The sequence below is a fragment of the Lutra lutra genome, chromosome 14 (assembly GCF_902655055.1).
Source record: "Lutra lutra chromosome 14, mLutLut1.2, whole genome shotgun sequence".
NCBI lineage: Eukaryota > Metazoa > Chordata > Mammalia > Carnivora > Mustelidae > Lutra > Lutra lutra.
In genome coordinates this window covers 53,243,155-53,269,618 of record NC_062291.1, presented here as the reverse complement: position 1 = coordinate 53,269,618, position 26,464 = coordinate 53,243,155, and the positions used below count along the sequence as shown (strand labels likewise).

The 26,464-nt window shown below is 38.3% G+C and overlaps 1 protein-coding gene across 1 annotated transcript in view; it reads right to left on the bottom strand.

Moving 5' to 3' along the window:
* HECTD2 (HECT domain E3 ubiquitin protein ligase 2) overlaps positions 1 to 26,464 on the bottom strand; it is an 80,358-nt gene that overhangs the window by 50,977 nt on the left and 2,917 nt on the right. The window contains 1 exon segment of the mRNA XM_047702878.1: positions 2,467 to 2,596. Coding sequence (XP_047558834.1) covers positions 2,467 to 2,596 — 130 coding nt within the window.

Below are 26,464 nucleotides of genomic sequence, written 5' to 3'. Positions count from 1 at the left end.
TGGAAACATGAGGGAATTCAACACGAGGGCTCCTGCTGCTGGCCTTCAAACAGGAAGCTACAGCACTTCGAGGTCTGTGGGTGGAGGTGGCAGACTGTGTAAACGGTCTGTTTAGGGGCTGAGAGCAGCCCCCCGCTGGTAGTCCTCGGGGATTCTGCCCACAACCTGAAGAGGCTTGGAGGAGGATTCTTCCCAGAGTCCAGCCCAGCCAACACCCTGTGAGACCCTAAGCAGAAAACCCAGCCACACTCACCAAGACCTCTGACTTAAAGAGCCATCAGCTAATAAATGGGTGTTGCTTTTAAACCATTAGGTTTGTGGTAATTTGTTATACATAAATAGAAAATGAATATAACAGGAATCCTAGTATCTATTCTATTTTATGTGATTGTTGCAAGGCTTAAATAAAGTAACGTATACACAAATAATACACAAATAAAATTTATAGTTGTTATCTAGTTAACAAGTCTAAAATATGTATCATTTCTCTCAACTCCTCTCCCCATCAAATAGGCTCATTTTCTTTATTTCTTTAATGGTACCGTAATTACAGCTTTGCTTTGTTTTGTTGTGGGTTGGGGGACTGACTAGTGGCTCCTTGGAGTGAGCCTGAGGTGAAAGAATATGTGTGTGTGTATGTGTGTGTGCGCGCGTGTGCGCGTGTGCGCGCACCATAAGTGCATAAATAAAAGAAGAAAGAAGTCATCAAAGGCAAAGGTTGATAAATGAAATAAGGTAAATACTGACCAGCAAAAGTGCAGAATATGGGTCTAGCACAAGCATGGAGTGTCAACTGAAAATCTGTGTGAGAATAATTTATGCCACACACAGCTATGGACACAAGCAATTTACCAAAAACTATGTCCTTAAACATTTCTAGGTTTATTTTGTGTTTTTGGGGTATAGGGACATTTAAACCTTCACAGATTTTTTTTGTTATAGGCCAAGAGAACTTAAAATTATGCAAGTAATGGATATTTCCTGTGACAAAACAATACAGAGTTGTATAAAGAAATAAAGCATATTTATAATATACAGCCAGTTCTACTTTCCTGAGGAAACCATTAAACTGACTGGTGGGCATCCTACCATACCTCTTTATATGCTCGAAGAAGTATAAAACGTTTCCCTACTCTTAAAAACCTGGAGTCATAGTCTACCTATTATATGTAACTTGTGTTTTTCATTTTACAGTGTACTGTGGGCACTTCTAGACACTTTATACACATACCACATTTTTCTTAATAGAGGCGTAGTACTCCAAGCTACTCATTCATAAAAGTGCCAATTTTCACATTCCTTAGACAACATCACAGATATAAGTCCTTTCATTCTCTGCAACTGCAGAGGAAAATGTTAACTTCTTACCGTAACTTGTACTTCTTTAAATACAAGTGAGATCGGGCAACCTTTCACATGTGTAGTTATTGCTCACATTTCCTCTTTTGATGAGTCTGTTCAGATCCCTTGCCTTTTCTTCATTGGGATGATGATTTTATTGTTTTATTAATAGTCTTTATGATCAAGGATATGTTTTCCACAGACTATGACATTTGTAGATGTTTATACTTTATGATTTTAAAAAGTTCCCATGGAAGTTTTAAATTTTCTTATATACTCAAACTTGTCAATTTTTTGTTTTATGGCTTTTGGCATTATCATGCCAAGAGATTTTTTTAATATATATAAACAACCTCTTGTGTTTTCTTCTAGTACTTCTGTAGTTTAAAAAAATCCCAAGTTATTATTTTTAATAGGTTAACTAGTCATCCTAATTCCATTTTTGAATAATTGAATACCACTTATATACTACATTTTTTACTGATCTATTTGGCTGTCTTTGTGGCAGCACTGCAAATATAATAGCTTTATAATGTATGTACTACAGAGGAATGGGCTTTCTCATTACATTTGCTTGCATCTTCTTGGACACTGATTCTTATAGATCACATAGGCCATCATTGTCATAAGATCCTACCCGCTCCCCACACAAAACTGCTGAAAAATGTATTAAATATAGAGAGTAAACTGGGTATACCTGACACCTTCATGTTTTTTCCATCCCATGACCTTTTAGTCTTTTGATAAAGTTTTTCATACAGGTTTAGCTCACTTTCTTTTAGGTTTATTTCTAAGTATTTCATTATTTTCCATCAAGTCTGCTAATTGATTATTCTTCAAATAAAGGAAATCTACTGAATTTTCATATATTTGTATGGTGTCTGGCTGCCTAACCAAATTCTATTATTCACAAGCTTTGTATGTCATTCATACCTTACCCTAGGTAACAGTCACCTAAAAATAACAATTTTGCTCCTTTGTGTAAATATTTATACAGCTTATTTCTTTTTCATATTGTATTAATTAATTTCACCTACCAAAAAACTACTTTTTAATAGTTTGATAATATTTTTTCAGCCAAAATATAAACACTATGTGTACTTTCAATAGTCATTATTGTTTTACCATTCTTGATGTTAGGGAAAACAAGATGTGTAGGTGAACTTCTGTTTTCAGCGGCTTCTTTCTTCTGGTTAACAGTTGAAATAAAACTGCTAAAAGTGGAAATTTGGCCTTTGGATCCTCTGTCCAAACCCTAAAAACAGAGAAGTTAACATTGCAGTATAATTCCCACTAGCTATATTTAAACTGTTTTATTGCAGAAATCATAAACACTTAAACAGAGATTTTAATTTGATGATAGATACATGATATACAGATAAAATATGTAACACTGACTTACTTACCTTTTTTAGGACCAAATTGTTCTAAATATAAAATGAAAATAGTTGTATCATGCCGATAAATTGATAAAGTTTGGAAACAGGGATTTAAATAGTTATCTTCCTTATGGGGTTACTATGAGGTGTCTCTGAGATAATGGGTATCAAGTAACTGGCATGGCCCCTCGTACACTGTACATGCTCCACTCATGTTAATGGCTCTTTTACCTTTGTGTTTAGGTAACACTATTTTTATGAGCTCCACAAATATTATTTTCGATAGTTAACATGCATGTGAAATTTCATATGTTGATTCTTTGAAGGTTTTCTTTTCTTTTGATGCAACTTTAACAGTTCAGGTAAAAAGAGAAACTCTTTAGAGCTCATTTCTTTTTATGCGCCGTGACTATACTTTGGGTGTACCAGGATTAAAAAAGATAATGCTAATATAATAAAAGGTGATAGGTGAAAAACCCACAGCTAATATCATCCTAAATGGGGAAAAATGGAGAGCTTTTCCTCTATGGTCAGGAACAAGACAGGAATGTCCACTCTCACCACTGTTATTTAACATAATAATGGAAGCCCTAGCCACAGCAGTCAGACAACACAAAGAAATAAAAGACATCCAAATCAGCAAAGATGTAACACTTTTACTCTTTGCACATGACATGATAGTAAACATAAAAAACCTGAAAGACTCCACCAAAAAACTGCTAGAACTGAAAAACTAATTCAGTAAAGTCGCAGGACACAAAATCAATGTACGGCAATCTGTTGCATTTCCATATATCACTAATGAAGCAGCAGAAAGAGAAATTCAGGAATCAATTCCATTTAGAATTGTACCAAAAATAATAAGCTATCTAGGCATAAAACTAACCAAAGAGGTGAAAGCCTGTACTCTGAAAATTATAAAACACCAATGAAAGAAATTGAAGGTGACACAAAGAAATAGAAAGATATTCTATGCACATGGACTGGAACAACAAATGTTGTTAAAGTATTTATACTACCCAAAGCAACCTACATATTTAATGCAATCCCAACCAAAATATCAACAGCATTTTTCTCCCTAAAGAGCTAGAACAATCCTAAAATTTGTATGGAAATACCAAAGACCTTGAATACCTAAAGCAATCTTGAAAAAGCAAAGCAAACCTGGAGGCATCAAAATTTCAGACTTCAAGTTGTATCACAAACCTGTAGTGATCAAGACAGTATGGTGCTGGCATGAAAACAGACACATAGATCAATGGAACAGAATCAAGAACCGAGAAATAAACCCACAAATGTATGGTTAACTAACTTGCGACAAAGCAGGAAAGAGTATCCAATGGATAAAAGACAGTCTCTTCAACAAATGGTGTTGGGAAATTTGGACAGCCACATGCAGAAGAATGAAACTGGACCACTTTCTTACACCACACACAAAAATAAATTCAAAATGGATGAAAGATCCTTGAAAACACAGGCAGGAACCTCTGGCCTCGGCAGCAACTTCTAATAAACACGTCTCAGGAGGCAAGGGAAACAAAAGCAAAAGTAAACTACTGCAACTTCAATAACATTAAAAGCTTCTGCACAGCAAAGGAAACAATCAATAAAACTAAAAGGTAACCTATGGAATAGGAGAAGATATCTGCAAATGACATATCTGATAAAGGGTGAGTACCCCAATCTATAAGAACTTATAAAACTCAACACCCAAAAATGAATAATCCAATTAAAAATGGGCAGAAGACATGAACAGACATTTTTCCGAAGAGGACATACAGATGGCCAATGGACATATGAAAAGATGCTCAACATCACTTATGAACGAAATGCAAAGCAAAACTACAATGAGGTATCCCTTTGTACCTGTCAGAATGGCCAACAAAAACACAAGAAACAATAGGTGTTGGAGAGGATGTGGAGAAAGGGGAACGCTCTTATACTGTTGGTGGGAATGTAAATTGCTATAGCCACTCTGGAAAACAGTATAGAGGCTCCTCAAAAAGTTCAGAATAGAGCTACTCCACCCATCAATCACACTACTAGGTTTTTACCCAAAGAAGACAAAAATACTAATTCAAAGGGATACATACACCCTTATGTTTACAGAAGCATTATCTACTACAGCCAAATTATGAAAAGACCTCAAATGCCCACTGACTGGTGAATGGATAAAGAAGATGTGGCATGGGGCGCCTGGGTGGCTCGGTGGGTTAAAGCTTCTGCCTTCAGCTCGGGTCATGATCCCAGGGTCCTGGGATCGAGCCCTGCGTCGGGCTCTCTGCCCGGTGGGAAGCCTGCTTCCTCCTCTCTCTCTCTGCCTGCCTCTCTGTCTACTTGTGATCTCGGTCTAATAAATAAATAAAATCTTAAAAAAAAAAAAAGATGTGGCATAAGTACACATTGGAATATTACTCAGCCACAAAAAGTGTGAAATCTTGCCATTTTCAACCACATGGATAGAGCTCAAGAGCATTATCCTAAGTGAAATAAGTCAGAGAAAGACAAACATCATTTGATTTCACTCATATGTGGAATTTTAGAAGCAAAACAAATGAGCAAAGGGAAAAAGGAAAGCGAGGCAAACCAAGAAATACTCTTAACTATAGAGAACAAACTGACGGTTAGCAGAAGGGAGATGGGTGAGGTGATGAGTTTGGGTTAAAAAGGTGATGGGGGGAGAAAAAGATAACACTAAGCCCTTAGGAATCCACAGGTGCATCTAATAGTGCAATCTTCCTATAGCACAGAATCTATCCATTAACACACTTTTCACAAAATAATAACCATAAGGTCCGTAATATGTAATTCATTTGTATTTTATAATTATAAATAAAATACTACCAGGCCAATATTCAGTTATATAGCTACCTCAAGGTTTATTCTCAGCTCTCTTTCCAGCTTACTGATGTTTAATAGAATACAACTTCTTGGGGCACCTGGGTGGCTCAGTGGATTAAGTCGCTGCCTTCAGCTCAGGTCACGATCTCAGTGTCCTGGGATCCAGCCCCGCGTCTGGCTCTCTGCTCAGCAGGGAGCCTGCTTCCCCTTCTCTCTCTGCCTGACTCTCTGCCTACTTGTGATCTCTCTCTCTGTCAAATAAATAAATAAAATCTTAAAAAAAAAAAAAGAATACAACTTCTTCCTTAATATTCACTCCTTTACTCTAAATCTAATTTCTTTGCTTTCCCAATAGTTTCCTTTTCCTCTCCTCCTTCCTAATCCACTGAATTGATTTCCATTTGCCTTTTCAGAATCAGCTCATACGCCATGTAGCAAAAACATTCACGATTACCAAGAACTGACTCTCCCACATTTCCTACTCTCCTAGAGATAAATGGGCCAACCGATTCATTCTCATAGGGCCACAAGTAGAAATTTTGCTTGTGTACTGACTAGATTTAGGCTCAGTGAAGACTGATTAATATTTCTGCTAGGATTAGTCTACGTGATCCAGCCTATTATATATATTGCCTAATTAAAATCATCTTATATGTGTACGATACGAATCCGGTTTCAGAATCATAAACATGTATCATCTAGGGTCTTGTACAAAACCTACAACGTGATGATTGGCTCAACAAATGACTATTCCTATGACAGCGGCATAGTAAAACAAGTCACTTACTGCGTACTTGTTACAGGCTTGGTGCTATATTAAGTACCTTCATATACCATTCCTATGAGATATATATTTACACCCCACTTTATAAATAAGGAAACTGAAGTACCAAGCCCAAGTTCACAGAGATGGTAAGCAGGAATTCAAACTCTGAATGACCCTGAAGTCTGTATCCTTAAACCACCATATATCAAAGTCTCTAATATAGTAGCTATCACTTATTAAGAATTTATCTTGTGACAGTAGGTATGTTACACATATCAGCTTGTTTCCACAACAACCCTTTGTGACTATTACCTTCTCGTCTTTTACAAATATATGCTGAATGAAATTTGATAGCTTTAGGAACAACTCATGTAAGTAGAGGAAATCAACATAAGGAGAAAAACTAAGTGTATTCTAAGGAAATGGTGTCCTAGCAATCTAGGAAAAACTCAATAGTTTATTTTCCTACTTCTTCCTCTACTCCTTCTCAATAAAAGAAGGTCCCAAAGAACATTGTTTAGCTCACTTGTGGAATCTCTGAATAATAAAAAAAATAATGAGTAACTGATTCAATCAACAAGTCCATTTTGCAGCTATCAATTCAAATCTCTAATAGTTGCAAAATCTTGGTAAATTGTAGCAATACACTCAAATTCACAGAACTAGTATGTTGATTTAGGAAAATAAAAGCAAAATAAACTATATATTTGTAAAAGTAAATCATTCCTTACTATAAATATTAGGATAATTAAATAAGAATTTTATTAAATACTTGGGCCAAGTTTGCTACTTGGCTGTTTTGTGCTATAGAACATCTTAAATACTAGTGGGAACAAATGTCAAATTTGGTCACTATATATTTCGTTTATATATATATTTCGTATATATATATTTCATTTATACACAGCAATTAATAAAAATAACAAATTTATAAAATGAGATCAATGAATGGCCTCCCAGGAATGAAGCTATGTTGACTTAGCTTTAAATATCTTCAATAAATTAACATACCAAGGGCAGGTTTTGTTTTTTCACTGATAACTGTCAAAGACAGCTAACTGTTACCTCAGACTGAGCAACACAGGATTTAGGGAGCAGTGTGGTTGAACCAAAATCAGAAATGGAGAATGGCCCAGTTTAGATGAGACTGGAAAGAAGGCAGGAGACATATCACGAAACCCTCAAGCTATGAAGCAGATCTGATGTGCTGGGTGGAAGGAGAAGGGAAAAATCACTGAGGACTTCTAAGCAGGGAGCGACATGATCACATCTGGATGTTTAGAAGATTACTCCATCAGCAGTGTAGAGAAGAGGCTACAGGGAGGAAAACTAGAAGTGAAACCAGGCCTTGGAGGGCCTTTATATCAGAGGAAACAAAGTCTGAACCAAGACAACAACAGGAATAGGGAACCAAGATTCATGGAAGGCTGGGCCAAAACAATGGCAAAATGTAACAGCTACTTCCGCTCTAAATGTGAATGAAGCATAATGGGAATCACAGAATCCTCCCACAGACTACAAAATAAACAACGTAAAAGCTTTATTTCCAAGTTCAGGAGAACAGGCAAACTTTGACATCTCACCATAAACAGAGGGTATATGACTTAAGAATGTGTAAAAACTTGAAAATTCTAGACTGGGTTTTATAAGAATACGATCTGTGAGTGACCAGAAAAGGAATCAACACTCACTAGGCAAAAGCATGTTTCTCATGCCAAAATAAAGGATCTTCCCTAACTTACAGGATTATCATTATGTCACTGTTATGTAGTAACTGTTGTGCAAAACTAATAGAAGGACAGATCTGTGGGAAAGAGAGGCATGCCTCCTTTTATCACTCTTTACCGCATTTTGCAGATACTGCATTTTTACAAATTGAAGGTTTGGGAAAACCTGGATCAAGTCTATCAACACTACTTTCCCAAAGCATTTGCTTACTATGTGTCTCTGTGTCACATTTTGATAATTCATGCAATATTTCAAACTTTTTCATCATTATTACTATGGTGATCTATAATCAATGATCTTTGAAGTTACAACTACAATTGTTTTTGGGACACCACGAACCACACCCATAAATAATGGCAAACATAATTGATAAATGTGTGTGTTCTGACTGCTTCACGGACCGACTGTTCTCCCATGTCTCTCCTTCCCCATGGGCATCTCTAGTCCCTGAGACACAACAGTATTGAAATTAGGCCAACTAAAAACCCTATAATGGCTTCTAAGTATTCAAATGAAAGCAAGAGTTACACCTCTCACTTTATATCAAAAATCAGAAGTGATTTGGCTTAGGGAAGAAGATAAACTGATGTATGAAATAAGCTGAAAACGAGGCTTCTCGCACCAAAGAGCCAAGTTGTGACTACAGAGGAAAAGTTCTTGACGGAAATTAAAAGTGCTATTCCAGTGAACACACAAATGATAAGAAAACAAAACAGCCTTACTGCTGATATAGAGAAAGTTTTAGAGATCTGGATAGAGGATCAAACCAGCCACAACATTTCCTTAAGCCAAAACCTAATCCAGAGCGAGACCCTAACTCTCTGCAATTCTATAAAGGCTGGGAGAAGTGAGGAAGCTAGAGAAATGTAGGAAGCCAGTAGAGGTTACATCATGAGGCTTAAAGAAAGAAGCCATCTCCATAACCTAAAAGTGCAAGGGAAGCAGTGATTGTTAATGAAGAAGCTGTAGCAAGTTATCCAGAAGATTTAGGTCCGTTAATTCAAGAAGGTGGCTGGGGCGCCTGGGTGGCTCAGTGGGTTAAGCTGCTGCCTTCGGCTCAGGTCATGATCTCAGAGTCCTGGGATCGAGCCCCGCATCACATCGGGCTCTCTGCTCAGCAGGGAGCCTGCTTCCTCCTCTCTCTGCCTGCCTCTCTGCCTGCTTGTGATCTCTCTGTCAAATAAATAAATAAAATCTTTAAAAAAAAAAAAAAGAAGGTGGCTGCACTAAGCAACAGGTGTTTCAGTGTTATTTCAGATGAAATAGGCTTCTACTGGAGGAAGAGTCATCTAAAATGTTCATAGAAAGGAGAAGTAAATACTGGTTTCAAAAGATAGGCTGATTCCCTTTCTAGGGGCTAATGAAGCTGGTGATTCTAAGTTGAGGGCGATGCTTGTTGACCATTCTGAAAATTCTAGGGCCCTTAAAAATTATGCTAGATCTACTCTGCCTGTGCTCTATAAATGGAATAATAAAGCCTGGGTGACAGCACACCCGTTTACAACATGATTTACTGAGTATTTTAAGCCCAATGTGGAGAGCTACTGCTCAGAAAAAAGATGTCTTTCAAAATATTACTGCTCACTGACAACGCACCTGGTCACTCGGGAACTCTGATGGAGAATGAATTGAGCACTATCTTCATGCCCGCAGCTCATGGATCAAGGAGTCATTTTGAATTCTCAGTCATATTTTTTAAAAATTTTTTATGTTTTTTTTTTTAATTTTATTTTTTATAAACATATAATATATTTTCATCCCCAGGGGTACAGGTCTGTGAATCGCCAGGTTTACACACTTCACAGCACTCACCATAGCACATACCCTCCCCAATGTCCATAACCCCACCCCCCCTCTCCCAACCCCCCTCCCCCCATCAACCCTCAGTTTGTTTTGTGAGATTAAGAGTCACTTATGGTTTGTCTCCCTCCCAATCCCATCTTGTTTCATTTACTCTTCTCCTACCCCCTTAACCCCCCCATGTTGCATCTCCTCTCCCTCATATCAGGGAGATCATATGATAGTTGTCTTTCTCCAATTGACTTATTTCGCTAAGCATGATAGCCTCTAGTTCCATCCACGTCGTCGCAAATGGCAAGATTTCATTTCTTTTGATGGCTGCATAGTATTCCATTGTGTATATATACCACATCTTCTTTATCCATTCATCTGTTGAGGGACATCTAGGTTCTTTCCATAGTTTGGCTATTGTAGACATTGGTGCTATAAACATTCGGGTGCACGTGCCCCTTCGGATCACTACGTTTGTATCTTTAGGGTAAATACCCAGCAGTGCAATTGCTGGGTCATAGGGTAGTTCTATTTTCAACATTTTGAGGAACCTCCATGCTGTTTTCCAGAGTGGTTGCACCAGCTTGCATTCCCACCAACAGTGTAGGAGGGTTCCCCTTTCTCCGCATCCTCGCCAGCATCTGTCATTTCCTGACTTGTTCATTTTAGCCATTCTGACTGGTGTGAGATGATATCTCATTGTGGTTTTGATTTGTATTTCCCTGATGCCGAGTGATGTGGAGCACTTTTTCATGTGTCTGTTGGCCATCTGGATGTCTTCTTTGCAGAAATGTCTGTTCATGTCCTCTGCCCATTTCTTGATTGGATTATTTGTTCTTTGGGTGTTGAGATTGCTAAGTTCTTTATAGACTTTGGACACTAGCCCTTTATCTGATATGTCATTTGCAAATATCTTCTCCCATTCTGTCAGTTGTCTTTTGGTTTTGTTAACTGTTTCCTTTTTTGTGCAAAAGCTTTGGATATTGATGAAATCCCAATAGTTCATTTTTGCCCTTGCTTCCCTTGCCTTCTTCCCAGGAAGAAGTTGCTGTGGCTGAGGTCAAAGAGGTTGCTGCCTGTGTTCTCCTCAAGGATTTTGATGGATTCCTTTCTCACATTGAGGTCCTTCATCCATTTTGAGTCTATTTTCGTGTGTGGTGTAAGGAAATGATCCAATTTCATTTTTCTGCATGTGGCTGTCCAATTTTCCCAACACCATTTATTGAAGAGGCTGTCTTTTTTCCATTGGACATTCTTTCCTGCTTTGTCGAAGATTAGTTGACCATAGAATTGAGGGTCCATTTCTGGGCTCTCTATTCTGTTCCATTGATCTATGTGTCTGTTTTTGTGCCAGTACCATGCTGTCTTGATGATGACAGCTTTGTAATAGAGCTTGAAGTCCAGAATTGTGATGCCACCGACTTTGGCTTTCTTTTTCAATATTGCTTTGGCTATTCGAGGTCTTTTCTGGTTCCATATAAATTTTAGGATTATTTGTTCCATTTCTTTGAAAAAAAATGGATGGTACTTGGATAGGAATTGCATTAAATGTGTAGATTGCTTTAGGTAGCATAGACATTTTCACAATATTTATTCTTCCAATCCAGGAACATGGAACATTTTTCCATTTCTTTGTGTCTTCCTCAATTTCTTTCATGAGTACTTTATAGTTTTCTGTGTATAGATTCTTAGTCTCTTTGGTTAGGTTTATTCCTAGGTATCTTATAGTTTTGGGTGCAATTGTAAATGGGATGGACTCCTTAATTTCTCTTTCTTCTGTCTTGTTGTTGTGTAGAGAAATGCAACTGATTTCTGTGCATTGATTTTATATCCTGACACTTTACTGAATTCCTGTACAAGTTCTAGCAGTTTTGGAGTGGAGTCTTTTGGGTTTTCCACATATAGTATCATATCATCTGCGAAGAGTGATAGTTTGACTTCTTCTTTGCCAATTTGGATGCCTTTAATTTCCTTTTGTTGTCTGATTGCTGAGGCTAGGACTCCTACTACTATGTTGAATAGCAGTGGTGATAACAGACATCCCTGCCGTGTTCCTGACCTTAGTGGAAAACCTTTCAGTTTTTCTCCATTGAGAATGATATTTGCGGTGGGTTTTTCATAGATGGCTTTGATAATATTGAGGTATGTGCCGTCTATCCCTACACTTTGAAGAGTTTTGATCAGGAAGGGATGCTGTACTTTGTCAAATGCTTTTTCAGCATCTATGGAGAGTATCATATGGTTCTTGTTCTTTCTTTTATTAATGTGTTGTATCACATTGATTGATTTGCGGATGTTGAACCAACCTTGCAGCCCTGGAATAAATCCCACTTGGTCGTGGTGAATAATCCTTTTAATGTACTGTTGAATCCTATTGGCTAGTATTTTGGTGAGAATTTTTGCATCTGTGTTCATCAAGGATATGTGTCTGTAGTTCTCTTTTTTGATGGGATCCTTGTCTGGTTTTGGGATCAAGGTGATGCTGGCCTCATAAAATGAGTTTGGAAGTTTTCCTTCCATTTCTATTTTTTGGAACAGTTTCAGGAGAATAGGAATTAGTTCTTCTTTAAATGTTTGGTAGAATTCCCCCGGGAAGCCATCTGGCCCTGGGCTTTTGTTTGTTTGGAGATTTTTGATGACTGTTTCAATCTCCTTACTGGTTATGGGTCTGTTCAGGCTTTTTCTTCCTGGTTCAGTTGTTGTAGTTTATATGTCTCTAGGAATGCATCCATTTCTTCCAGATTGTCAAATTTGTTGGCGGAGAGTTGCTCATAGTATGTTCTTATAATTGTCTGTATTTCTTTGGTGTTCGTTGTGATCTCTCCTCTTTCATTCATGATTTTATTTATTTGGGTCCTATCTCTTTTCTTTTTGATAAGTCTGGCCAGGGGTTTATCAATCTTATTAATTCTTTCAAAGAACCAGCTCCTAGTTTCGTTGATTTGTTCTATTGTTTTTTTTGGTTTCTATTTCATTGATTTCTGCTCTGATCTTTATGATTTCTCTTCTGCTGGGTTTAGGGTTTCTTTCTTGTTCTTTCTCCAGCTCCTTTAGGTGTAGGGTTAGGTTGTGTACCTGAGACCTTTCTTGTTTCTTGAGAAAGGCTTGTACTGCTATATATTTTCCTCTCAGGACTGCCTTTGTTGTGTCCCACAGATTCTGAACCGTTGTGTTTTCATTATCATTTGTTTCCATGAATTTTTTCAATTCTTCTTTAATTTCCTGGTTGACCCATTCATTCTTTAGAAGGATGCTGTTTAGTCTCCATGTATTTGGGTTCTTTCCAAATTTCCTCTTGTGATTGAGTTTTAGCTTCAGAGCATTGTGGTCTGAAAATATGCAGGGAATGATTCCAATCTTTTGATAACGGTTGAGACCTGATTTAGGACCAAGAATGTGATCTATTCTGGAGAATGTTCCATGTGCACTAGAGAAGAATGTGTATTCTGTTGCTTTGGGATGAAATGTTCTGAATATATCTGTGATGTCCATCTGGTCCAGTGTGTCATTTAAGGCCTTGATTTCCTTGTTGATCTTTTGCTTGGATGATCTGTCCATTTCAGTGAGGGGAGTGTTAAAGTCCCCTACTATTATTGTATTATTGCCAATGTGTTTCTTTGATTTTGTTATTAATTGGTTTATATGGTTGGCTGCTCCCACGTTAGGGGCATAGATATTTAAAATTGTTAGATCTTCTTGTTGGACAGTTCCTTTGAGTATGATATAGTGTCCTTCCTCATCTCTTATTATAGTCTTTGGCTTAAAATCTAATTGATCTGAAATAAGGATTGCCACTCCTGCTTTCTTCTGATGTCCATTAGCATAGTAAATTGTTTTCCACCCCCTCACTTTAAATCTGGAGGTGTCTTCGGGTTTAAGATGAGTTTCTTGTAGGCAACATAGAGATGGGTTTTGTTTTTTATCCATTCTGATACCCTGTGTCTTTTGATTGGGGCATTTAGCCCATTAATATTCAGGGTAAGTATTGAGAGATATGAATTTAGTGCCATTGTATTGCCTGTAAGGTGACTGTTATTGTATATTGTCTCTGTTTCTTTCTGATCTACTACTTTTAGGGTCTCTCTTTGCTTAGAGGACCCCTTTCAATATTTCCTGTAGAGCTGGTTTGGTATTTGCAAATTCTTTCAGTTTTTGTTTGTCCTGGAAGCTTTTAATCTCTCCTTCTATTTTCAGTGATAGCCTAGCTGGATATAGTATTCTTGGCTGCATGTTTTTCTCATTTAGTACTCTGAATATATCATGCCAGCTCTTTCTGGCCTGCCAGGTCTCTGTGGATAAGTCTGCTGCCAATCTAATATTTTTACCATTGTATGTTACAGACTTCTTTTCCCGGGCTGCTTTCAGGATCTTCTCTTTGTCACTAAGACTTGTAAATTTTACTATTAGGTGACAGGGTGTGGACCTATTCTTATTGATTTTGAGGGGGGGTTCTCTGAACCTCCTGGATTTTGATGCTTGTTCCCTTTGCCATATTGGGGAAATTCTCTCCAATAATTCTCTCCAATATACCTTCTGCTCCCCTCTCTGTTTCCTCTTCTTCTGTAATCCCAATTATTCTAATGTTGTTTCATCTTATGGTGTCACTTATCTCTCGAATTCTCCCCTCGTGGTCCAGTAGCTGTTTGTCCCTCTTTTGCTCAGCTTCTTTATTCTCTGTCATTTGGTCTTCTATATCGCTAATTCTTTCTTCTGCCTCATTTATCCTAGCAGTGAGAGCCTCCATTTTTGATTGCACCTCATTAATAGCTTTTTTGATTTCAACTTGGTTAGATTTTAGTTCTTTTATTTCTCCAGAAAGGGCTTTTATATCTCCCGAGAGGGTTTCTCTAATATCTTCCATGCCTTTTTCGAGCCTGGCTAGAACCTTGAGAATCGTCATTCTGAACTCTAGATCTGACATATTACCAATGTCTGTATTGATTAGGTCCCTAGCCTTTGGTACTGCCTCTTGTTCTTTCTTTTGTGGCGAATTTTTCCACCCTGTCATTTTGTCCAGATAAGAGTATATGAAGGAGCAAGTAAAATACTAAAAGGGTGGCAAGAACCCCAGGAAAATATGCTTTAGCCAAATCAGAAGAGATCCCAAATGTGAGGGGGGATAAAGGGGATAAAAAGAGGTTCAGAAAGAAAAAAAAAAAAGAAACAATTAAAAAAAGAAAACCAATAAAGAAAAAATATAAAAAGGAAATATATATATATTTATATATATTAGATAAACTAGTTAAAAAAACGTTAAAAAAGAAAAGGGTAAAAGTTAAAAAAATTTAGCAGAAGAAGAGAAAAAAAAATTCAAAAAGAAAAAAAAGTTAAATTAACTGCAAGGCTAAAGAATCATGGGGAGAAAGCCATGAGTTCCGTGCTTTGCTTTCTCCTCCTCTGGAATTCAGCTGCTCTCTTTGGTATTGAAACTGCACTACTTGGTAGGTGAACTTGGTCCTGGCTGGGTTTCTTGTTGATCTTCTGGGGGAGGGGCCTGTCGTAGTGATTCTCAAGCGTCTTTGCCCCAGGCGGAGTTGCACCGCCCTTACCTGGGGCCGGTCTGAGTAATCCTCTCGGGTTTGCTTTCGGGAGCTTTTGTTCCCTGAGCGCTTTCCGTAGAGTCCGGAGGGCAGGAATGAAGATGGCAGCCTCTTGGTCTCCGGCCTGGAGGAGCTGAGAGCCCGGGGCCCCACTCCTCAGTGCGCCCTCAGAGAACAGCGCCCAATGACTCCCGCCACCCTGGCCCCCGGCCGCGCTCCGAGCTGACTGAGCCTGCGACCGGTTCAAGGTAACCCCGAGCTTAGAGCTCACTCCTCGGCTCTGTCTCTGTAGCCGGCTTCCCTGTTCTAATACCTGTAAGCTCTGCAACACTCAGACATCCCCGATCCTTCTGGGACCCTGCGGGACCTGAGGCCACGCTGACCCCGCGTGGGCTTCACCCTGGTTAAGCCTCTGGAGCGATGTCCCTCAGCAGAACAGACTTTTAAAAGTCTTGATTTTGTGCTCCGTTGCTCCGCCGCTCGCCGGGAGCCGGCCCCTCCCCCCGCGGTCTATCTTCCCGTCGCTTTGGATTCACTTCTCCGCCAGTCCTACCTTTCAGAAAGTGGTTGATTTTCTGTTTCTAGAATTGCTGTTCTTCTTCTCTTTGATCTCCCGTTGGATTTGTAGGTGTTTGCAATCTTTAGATAAGCTATCTAGCTGATCTCCCACTACCTGAAGTAGTCTCAGCCTGCTACTTCTCCGCCATCTTGACTCCTCCTTCTCAGTCATATTTTAAAAATATGTTTCATGAGGCCATAGCTGCCCTAGATAGGAATTCCTCTCATGGATCTGGGCAAAGTCAAATGAAAACTTCTGGAAAGGATTCACCATTCTACATGCCATTCAGACCATCTGTGACTCATGGAAAGAGGTCAAAATAGCAATATTCACAAGAGTTTGGAAGAAGTGGATTCCAACCCTCATGGATGACTTTAAGGGTTCAAGACTGTGGAGGAAGTAACTGCTAATGTGGTAGAAATAGCAAGAGAACCAGAATTAGAAGTGGAACCTAAGATGTGCCTGAACTGCAATCACATGATAAAACTTTAACAGATGAGGCGTTACTTCTTATGGATGAGCAAAGAAAGTGGTTTCTTGAGATGGAATCTAGTCCTGGTGAAGACTGTCAAAATGTCAAGAGAGGATGTAGATTAGTACATAAACATAGTTGAGAAAACAGAGGCAGGGTTTTAGACAATTGACTTCATTTTGGAAAGAAGTTCCATTGTGGGTTAAATGCTATCAAACAACATCACATGCTGCAGAGAAATCATCTGTGAAAGGGAGAGTCAACTGATGAAGCACACTGCATTGTCTTATTTGAAGAAACTGCCATAGCCACCCCAACCTTCATCAGCCACCAACCTCGTTCACCAGTCAGTAGTTATCAACATCAAGGTCAGATCCTCCACCAGCAAAAAAATTATGACTCACTAAATGCTCTGATGGTGGTTAGCATTTCTAAGCAATGAAGTATTTTTAAATTAAGGCATGTACATTGTTTTTTAGATATTATGCTTTTATACACTTAATAAGCTACCGTATAGTGTCAGCAGAATTTTATATGCAGTGGGATATAAAAAAAATTTGATTTGACTTGCTTTATTGTAATCTTTGCTTTATTGCAGGGGTCTGAACTAAATCTGCAATATCTCTGAGGCCTGCATGATATGAGCTGACAAAGAAGATAAAGGATCAATCGCCAAGGAGATATGAAATCCAAGAAAAGGTGATGTGTTAAAAATGAAGGGAGGATCGGGCGCCTGGGTGGCCCAGTGGGTTAAGCCGCTGCCTTCGGCTCAGGTCATGATCCCAGGTCCTGGGTTCGAGCCCCACATCGGGCTTTCTGCTCAGCAGGGAGCCTGCTTCCTCCTCTCTCTCTGCCTGCCTCTCTGCTTACTTGTGATTTCTCTCTGTCAAATAAATAAATAAAATCTTTAAAAAAAAAAATGAAGGGAGGATCAAGTTTCAAGAAAAAATGTGGTCAATGATGTTAAACAATGGAAAATGGTTAGATCAAAAGTATGCCTACTAGAATGAATAACTGTGAAATCTTGGGGACACTGCAGACAACAGATTCAGGGGAATGGTGGTGACAGAAACTATATGAACTGGACTAGTGAATGAGTGGGAAGTTAGGAAATGGAGGCAATGAGCAGGGATTGCTCTGTCCAGAAGCTTTACAGAAGGGGAGAAAGGCCAGTGGCTGGAAGGGTATAAAGGTTTGAGGGAAGATACACTGAGCCTGTTTCATGGCTGCCATATCCAGTGTTTGCTTCTGTAATCCCTGGAGCATTGTTCCTATTTTTTGTGCAGGAATGGCCATGGGTGGGAGCAGAAATAGGAACTCAACAAAAGGGCAGCCATCTGTAGCCTGAGTGGCTCTACCCATTAGGGTGGTCTGGCATAAAGGGCATTGATGCTTCCTAGTATGTAATCAGAAGGAGGTCTTTCCAGATTTTAGATGAAGGAATATGGAAAGGAGTGCCAGCCAAGAGTGAGAGAATAGCAGGGGCACAGAGAGCAGCCAATCTCTGTTCCAGTTTGCTTTTTGGTTCTGATCTATGCATATGTATCATTCCAATAAATCCCCCTTTTTCCTAAGGAAAGCATATATGCCCCAGCTTTCTGTTGCTTGTAATAAAAAAAAAAAATTTAAATGACATGGAAAAAAATCCTTGGTCTACTAAGTCTCTTGTTTTAAGATGGCTATGATGTTGATAATTAATACTTGAAATGACCTGATACAAATCATCGGCAATTTCAGAGGCTGACAGTACGCCACAGATCCATAAAAGGAAACTCACAAAATAGCCATTGCCCTACACTAGCTTGTACAATAGAAATCTTCCACATAACCTAATACTTTCACAAGAAAAAACAGGGCAGCATGTTGTGCCATGGTAAACTAAAAATTAGAGAATCAACTCAAGAAGCTATTGGGTATTGACATCAAACATCAGACAAAATTAAAGGTTAGAGAACATTTCTTTATGAGTCTTTTTTTTTTTTTTAAAGATTTTATTTATTTGACAGAGAGAGATCACAAGTGGGCAGAGAGGCAAGCAGAGAGAGAGAGAGAGAGAGGAGGAAGCAGGCTCCCCACAGAGCAGAGAGCCCGATGTGGGACTCGATCCCAGGACCCTGAGATCATGACCTGAGCCGAAGGCAGAGGCTTAACCGCTGAGCCACCCAGGTGCCCCTCTTTATGAGTCTTCTAAGAAATGGATCTACCACAATTATTACATCTGGTTTCCTGAGGAGTTTTGGAAATGCAATCTAGGAGTCCTACAGAAGGAGAACACTAAGGATGAAACCCTGGAATGTGGCCAGCCCACACGCAGTGGGCTGATGTGTTGAAGAACAGAGAGTAACAGGATACCCAACCAGCTGTTACAGACTGAAGATCAGCACAAATAGGGAACACAGGGAAAAAAACACCAGGAATTCATTGAGGAGAAAAACTCAAAATATTTAAAGCTGGCATAATAAATAGTAGACTTAACTCTAGGCAGAGGCTACCATAGATTCAGTAAATAGCAAAAAATTTAATGTAGTAATTACATAACTAATCAAAAATCATATTTCACAAATACCTACCATGGACCTCAATGGTCTCTTTGACTATATATAATCACAAATAATTTCAAAAAATGTGGATAAATACTTAGGTTATCTGCTCTGCTATTGTTAACATATGATATTGTTGACCTTATTTTAAATTTTTATATAAATTCCTGGGGAACAAACTACACCTGAGTTAAATTTCTGATTTCTTTATCATATTTTTCATCAGGTGCTAATAAGAAGGATATCTATGATATCTTTTGTACTTAATACCAAGTTCTATCATATTCAAAATTCTGATAAAATTTACCTTGCTAATCCTCTATTCCCCAAAAGCTGCTGTAGAAGATAAAGCATTTTTGTTCACATTCTAAACCAATCACTGATAAAAGAATAATATGCTGGCTCTGTTCCATCATGAAACACCTTTTAAAGCTATAATATCTCACTACCTTAGGGTCTTTAAATAAAAATATTTTAAATTGAATTCTTACATCTATAAAATTCATTATTCATAACACATTTTAAACATTTAACTAGTTTTGTAAACAAGCTGGGAAATGCTTGCATTTTAAACTATATCAAGTGAAAATTAATATTATAGTCTAGCTATTTAGGCCAACTGGCAGAAGTTTTACTTACTGAAGAGACAAACACTAGAAATGGACTCTGCATAGAGCTCTGTGGTGAGGTCAGTTGTGGATGCAAAGCTTTCACAGGGATCCAGTCAACAGGACATGCTAAATTGTGTTCAGTATCTTCTGAGAGGTATGTAATGTATTTTAGAAAATGCTCCATACAATAAATAACGATTCGGCATTCTAAGATGTTCGATAATACTTGGTTACTTGGAAAATACACAAGTGTAGAATACTTGTCATCAATAATGCCAAATATAAAGCAAACAAACAAAATTCAACATATAGTAGTGGTTCTCAAACCTTCTGGACTCAGGATCCCTTTACACTCTTAAAAATTATTGCATGTATCAATTTCTTTTAAGATAACAATAAACCCATAATGGAAAATATATTTTCTCAAACAACAACAAAAATCTAAGTGAGAAGAAGGGCATTACATTTTGCAAATCTATTTTAACATCTGGTTCCACAGAAGACAGCTGGATTCTTCTGCTTCTGCATTCAATTTGTTGGAATAGCAAGTCATGTATGCTTTAGAAAACTACACTCTATACTCAGGAGAATGAGTGGAAATAAGACAAGACAAATAACATCTTAGTACCCTAAAAGTAGTTGCAACCTCATGGACCTTTATAAGGATGTGGAAGATAACACTTTGAGGACTGCTACAATAGGGATAAACAATAATTAAAACTAAGAATTGATTTAAGAAATTTTGGGAGGACAAGAAGATACCATCCAGATCTGCACTAATACGGCCATTTGCTAAAGGGGCCATGGAGCACTTGGAATGTGCTAATCCAAACAGATACCTAGTAAGTGTAAAATACACAATTTTCAAAGACACACTATGAAAAAGAGGTAGAGTAGTTCAGCCAGTGTCTATACTGATTAAATACTGAAATGGTAAATTTCTGGATACATTGGGCTAAATAAAATACATTATTCAAAGTAACTTTACCTCTTTATTTTTATTCTTTTTGATGTAGCTATTAGAAAATTTTAAATTACATATTTTTTACATTATATTTCTCCTGGCAGAGCTGATCTAGACAGATGAAAACATATTTTCCTAAACTAGATCCAATACAGCATATAATCTTAGGAAAAAGAACAGAATTATTACTCTGATTGAGAGTATCCCTACATCATTTTTGGAAGAAGGGATTTGCTGGCAAGGTAGTGAATTTAAATATGGTATAAAATACTCTATAGACAAAGAATAAAAGATATAAAAGAATGAATGAAGACTGAGTGTCTTGATTTGGTAATTTCTGATAAACATATAGATCTATATAGATACAGATTGATATATATCTGTATCTCACAGCAATCTATACTTTGGGCCATACCTCACTGAAATGTATTTTTCAAATCCAAAGATAAATATTTCAGCAACAGGTTAAGTGCTCCTAATATAATGCATAATGTATGTATCATTCAGTATCAATGAGTAAAGAAACTACCTATAATGCATAGAAAACTACAAAGATTGAGTGGCTTCCTGTGGTATCAAGCAAAGGCTACTGTGTCAAAAGACAGGTGAACAAATGTACATTTATGTGTTTTAAGTTAAAATAAAAAACATCTAAGATAGTCTCCTATACCAACTTTTTATAGAAACTGGCCTAAATTACCAGGGAGGGCCATATCAGCTGAGAGGCCTCAACTGTGTTTAGTCTACAAAGGAGACTATTTTAGGCCCTGTTACTGGGTAAAGATACTTTGTTTTTCTTTTTTGTATGTTTTTTCACTGTTCCTATTAGGATGCTGGGTTACAAAATCAGAAGTGCTAACTCTGCTGGACAGACATCTAGAAAGATGTGAAAAGTTAGCTACTTGCAAGGTGTGAACTTCCCTCCCAAACAAAGTAGCACTAGTCCAAGTGGAATTGCTTTCTTTACGTGATATAAACCACCTCTTTCAAAGGAGAATAGGAAATGAGATTCGGATTCTGAAACAAAATTCTAACACCAAAAAAGTCACAATGCAATTAATCTTATAAATTACTGAAACTAACCCTACTTAACATAAAAAAAAAAAAAAAGTTAGTCCTGAAACAGAAAATTCAGTGTTCACTCAACAGGAAGGCAAGGTGGCATAGGAGATTTTATTCACTTATTTTACAACATAGAAAAGGAAAAAAAATGGCATCAATAAATTACTGTTATACCGTAAAATACCACATTTAAATTGTATGATTAATGCAATCACAATTCCTCAACCAATTTGCTCTTCTTTAATAAGAACATGTGGATGAAAAACAAGTTAATTTGGAATAGAGCTTTCTTTAATGACTAGGCTCAGACTTCAGATAGACTTTTCAATTCAGTTGAATTAGTAAAATTTCAATAATTTCTATTTTCAAAGGCATATTTTTCTACTACAATCATTCCCCAAAACATGTTTTTTGTCTGCTTACCAAAATGTCACTAAGTTACAAATATAAACTTAGGAACAACTTCATGTAAGGCTTAGCAGTCTAACATTTTTGCAATGCAAGAAGGATTCCTTCACCCACAGAGTAAACTCATACTAGAAAAACAAAACAAAACAAAAACAGGAGAAAAAAGTAGGGAAACCAAAGCTTCCGAGAGCTTTCTCAGCTCCACCCACTTCCTCACTTGTTCTCTGTTAATCTTTCTCTCTCTTCCTCAACTCACACTAAAAATAAGCAAGTTAAGTTCCAAACACTATGCCTAAATAACCGCCACTCTGGCAACACTGGCTGTACCCCCTTTACTTCTATTTCTTTTCCTCTTAAAAAAAAAAATTGGGGGCTCCTGGGTGGCTCAGTGGGTTAAAGCCTCTGCCTCCGGCTTGGGTCATGATCCCAGTGTCCTGGGATTTATCCCAGCATCAGACTCTCTGCTCGGCGGGGAGCCTGCTTCCCCCCCTCTCTCTACCTGCCTCTCTGCCTACTTGTGATCTCTCTCTCTCTCTCTCTCTGTCAAATAAATAAATAAATAAATAAATACATCTTTTAAAAAAATATGAACTTGGCATACACCAGGCCTAAAAAGTTCAGAGAATGCATAATGTCCTTTAATTCAGTGTGCGTATGTGTGTGTGCGCGCGCACGTGAATGCGCCAGTGTGCATGCACACTGAAGGAAAGGAGAAGGAAGATGGGGTGGTACAGGATGGGAGGCTTGATATAAAAGGTTATGAAGGAAAGTACCAAAGCCATAGAACAGACTTAGAAAGGGTGAGCTGGCTTAAAAACAGCTCCCCAGCTACAGATGTTGGTTCGTAAATAACAACAACAACATAATAAAAATATCATCATTCAACATTTATTGAGTGCTCACTTTGTCAAGGCTCTTTCCTAAATGCTCTATGTGTATTAATTTAGTCTTCTCACTTACTCTATGAGGAGGGTTCAGTATCATCCAGGGTACTTTTGGAGGTGTCCTGCTCACAACTTACAATGACCGCTTTTCTCCAATTGTTACATTTAGTCAAAGCACTTGTGTCCTAACATTCTGAATTAGTTATGAATGAGAGAATAAGCAGGCAATGACATAATGGCTGTGCAGTTAAAAAAAAAATTGACAGACTTTACAACCCACTCAAAATTAGAGACACCCTGGATATGTATTTATATAGCTATCACCCTGCTTTTTATGTCTCAAGACTTTCAGATTGTTTTTCTTTAATGAAATTGCTTTATTTTATATAGAAAATTCATTCATTCATGCCATCATTAAAACTGACACTATCAGCTATCCTAGAACACATTTTCTCCTCCATAACAATTCTATCTCTGGTTAACAAAATTTTGAACTTGTCACTTGTCACTGGTCACTAGACAACAAAAAGAACAAAATTCAAAAAGAACAAATATTGCTACAGGTGCAGGTTCTTTGAACCACACTGTCCAGACCATAGATACAGTATATGGAAAGTGCATGTGTTTCTGAACCAGAAATGTCACGATTTTAAACGAAGCTCTGCTTCTTGCTATTTTACTCTTTGGCAAGGAACAGCTAACCTCTCTGACTTTCAGATTCCTGTTCTATGAAATGAGACTACCTTCCTCACCATCATAGTGGTTGTTGTGATTGGTTTTGGTTGCAATCTGACTAAATAAGACATACAGGGAAGATGTTTAGCATAGAGTAGGTACTCAAATACTAGCTATTACTTATATTACTTATATATATTAAACATATACATATATATTTTTTATAATATCTGTGGTTTATTAAATTGCTTAAAACACCTCTGGCACCATAGCCTTCACTCTTTCCTGTCTCACCTCTTGTTTAGGACACAATGGACAAGGACATAAGAGTCTCCATGTATGAGATTGTTCCAAACACCTAGATGGGCAGGGTTTACGTGAGTTCACACACACACATATGTTTATTTGGAATGTTACTGGCTGGACTGCCTTTCGATGTAAACATTTTTCTCTGAGATAACTTATCTGGAAACTGCAGAATCCTTTTTTATATCAATCTTCCCTCTTTTCCATTCTGTTGCCTAATAAGGTTCCACATCATGTGGGTTCTTCCATCCCTTCCTGCTATCACATGGCCACCACCTGAGCGGATGCACCTATTTACCTTGGGTACCAACTTCAAAGCTCCTTCTTTGTACTCTTCCTTATCCCCCTCCAGGCTAACCACTAATCACTACCATGGATTTCATTATGTCATTCTGATGTGGAAAACAGAGGCAGAAGAAAAGTTATTAAATTTCCTTACTATCCAGAGCCCCCTGACAAGTCTTTGAAACAGGCAGAGTGACATTCCTCTAGGGACTCAACTACTTCCACCTTAATACTGTGCTAAGGGCAAAAGGCAATCTCAGCCGGACAGCAAAGCCCCCCCCACCCACAACTTCCCAACCAGGATCCTGTAAGTCTATATTAACATATGGAAATTCCTTTGGAAAATTCCTTTATCTCCAAACCCTCCAAGAGACATGCTGGCAATCATCCCCAAACATAGGGCCCACCAATATATATGTGAAGGGTCTCATGATTAAGGTTTTATTAGATGGTAATAAGTGACCTTTTCCCAACAACAGCTAGCCCCTCAGGGTCCTAGAAACCTTGCCGCCAAAATTCCTTAGAGACTTAAGCCATCCCTGACCCCCTTCTAACTTACAAGTATATAATGGACCATTCCTCACAGCTCCAGGGCAGCAGCAGCTCTTTCTGCCCACGGGTCCTGTCCTTGCTTTAATAAACCACCATTTGTACCAAAGACGTCTCAAGAATTCTTTCTTGGTTGTTGGCTCCAGGCTCCACCCCACTGAACCTCACTTATATTCTAAAACTTCATCGGTTCCTCTATTTAAGCAACTCCAGTGGCTTCCCACTAACCACAGCGGGGGAGAAAGTCCATTCTTCCGTGCCTAGTGATCTGGCTCCAGCCCCCAAGCAATCTTACTTACCTCCCACAAGTTCCCAGCACACTTCCATTGGGCTCACTGTATTACTCCCTAATGCTTTTCCTTAAGCTTTGCTCATGTTGTTTTCCCCACTGGATTACTTACCCACTTTCTTTTGCCCATCCAAATCCTATCATCCTTCAATGGCCAGCCAGCTTAAATAATTACCTTTACTTCAAGGCCTTTCTTCACAGTTCTGCACACATTGATTTCCTTGCTCTGGTCTCCTATAGCGCAAATTGTTTCTATGGTTCATTGTGACTTATACACATTGCTTTGCTTTGTTATGTTTCCATGTGTAAGCCTTGCCTCCTCTAAGGCAGGCATTTTTTTTAAACCATGTTTTTGTGTTTTCTGTAGCATCTAGTCCAAAGCTAAACATAATAGATGTTCCATAACTGGTAGTTATATTTTAGCTAGTGGCTTCACCAAGCCCATTTACACACACCTGACACAATGTATATGAACTTATTCTCGATACTGACTTCCTATCAAATCCTCTCTATAAACTTCGAAATTTCCCTCAAAACCTTCCCCTCACCTTCCACCTACTTGACAAGTCTTCTGGCCTTCATTGTGGGCAAACTTCCCTTTGAAATCCTAAACTGGTTTCCTCCATTTCCCTTCACCTCTCTGACTTAATTAAATCTAGCTCTTGCTTGAAGACATTTCATTCTTTGCTAGAACCCATTTCATACATTTCATTCCTTGCTGTCCTACCCTATGGAGAACTTCCTCCCTTTTCCTGCTCACCGAATTTAAATGTTGAAGTAGACAGTCAAACTCAGCCTCACTTGCCACTATTATTTTTTTTTTAAGATTTCATTTATTTATTTTATTTGAGAGAGAGACAGCATGAGTGCTCGTGTGAGCTGGGGGAGAGAGAGGGAGACAGAGAACCTCAAGTAGACTCCACGCTAAACACAGAGCCCCATGCAGGGCTTGATCTCACAATCCTGAGATCATGACCTGAGCTGAAACCAAGAGTCACTTAACTGACTGAGCCACCCATGTGCTCTGCCACTATTATTTCTGCTCTTAATTTGGCCATTTTCTTCTTCCCTATTCACCATTTTTTTCTAACTTCTGTATTATATCAACAACTAATTTACAATATTCTCCTCCACACCAATTTGTCAAACTCAGTGAATTCAATGTTCACACCACCACCTCTTTGCATCTATGTCCTGCTTCCATTAGTCTCCTCAACTCTGTGGACTTGCATCACCTCTCCACAACAGCAAGGCCAAACTATGCACCCTGATGGCTTTCTGAGGTCTCTATCTTGAGCCTCTTGAGCATCTCCAACTAGAACCACTTTAACCTACATTTCTCTCAGTTCCCTCACCACCCTCGATTTCTGCTGTGCCTCACTGACTCAATCCATACCTTTCACCAGTCCATATTAAATGCTGTTCCATAAACTAAGTAGACTTGAAGAAATGTAGTTAAAACACAAGATTTCAT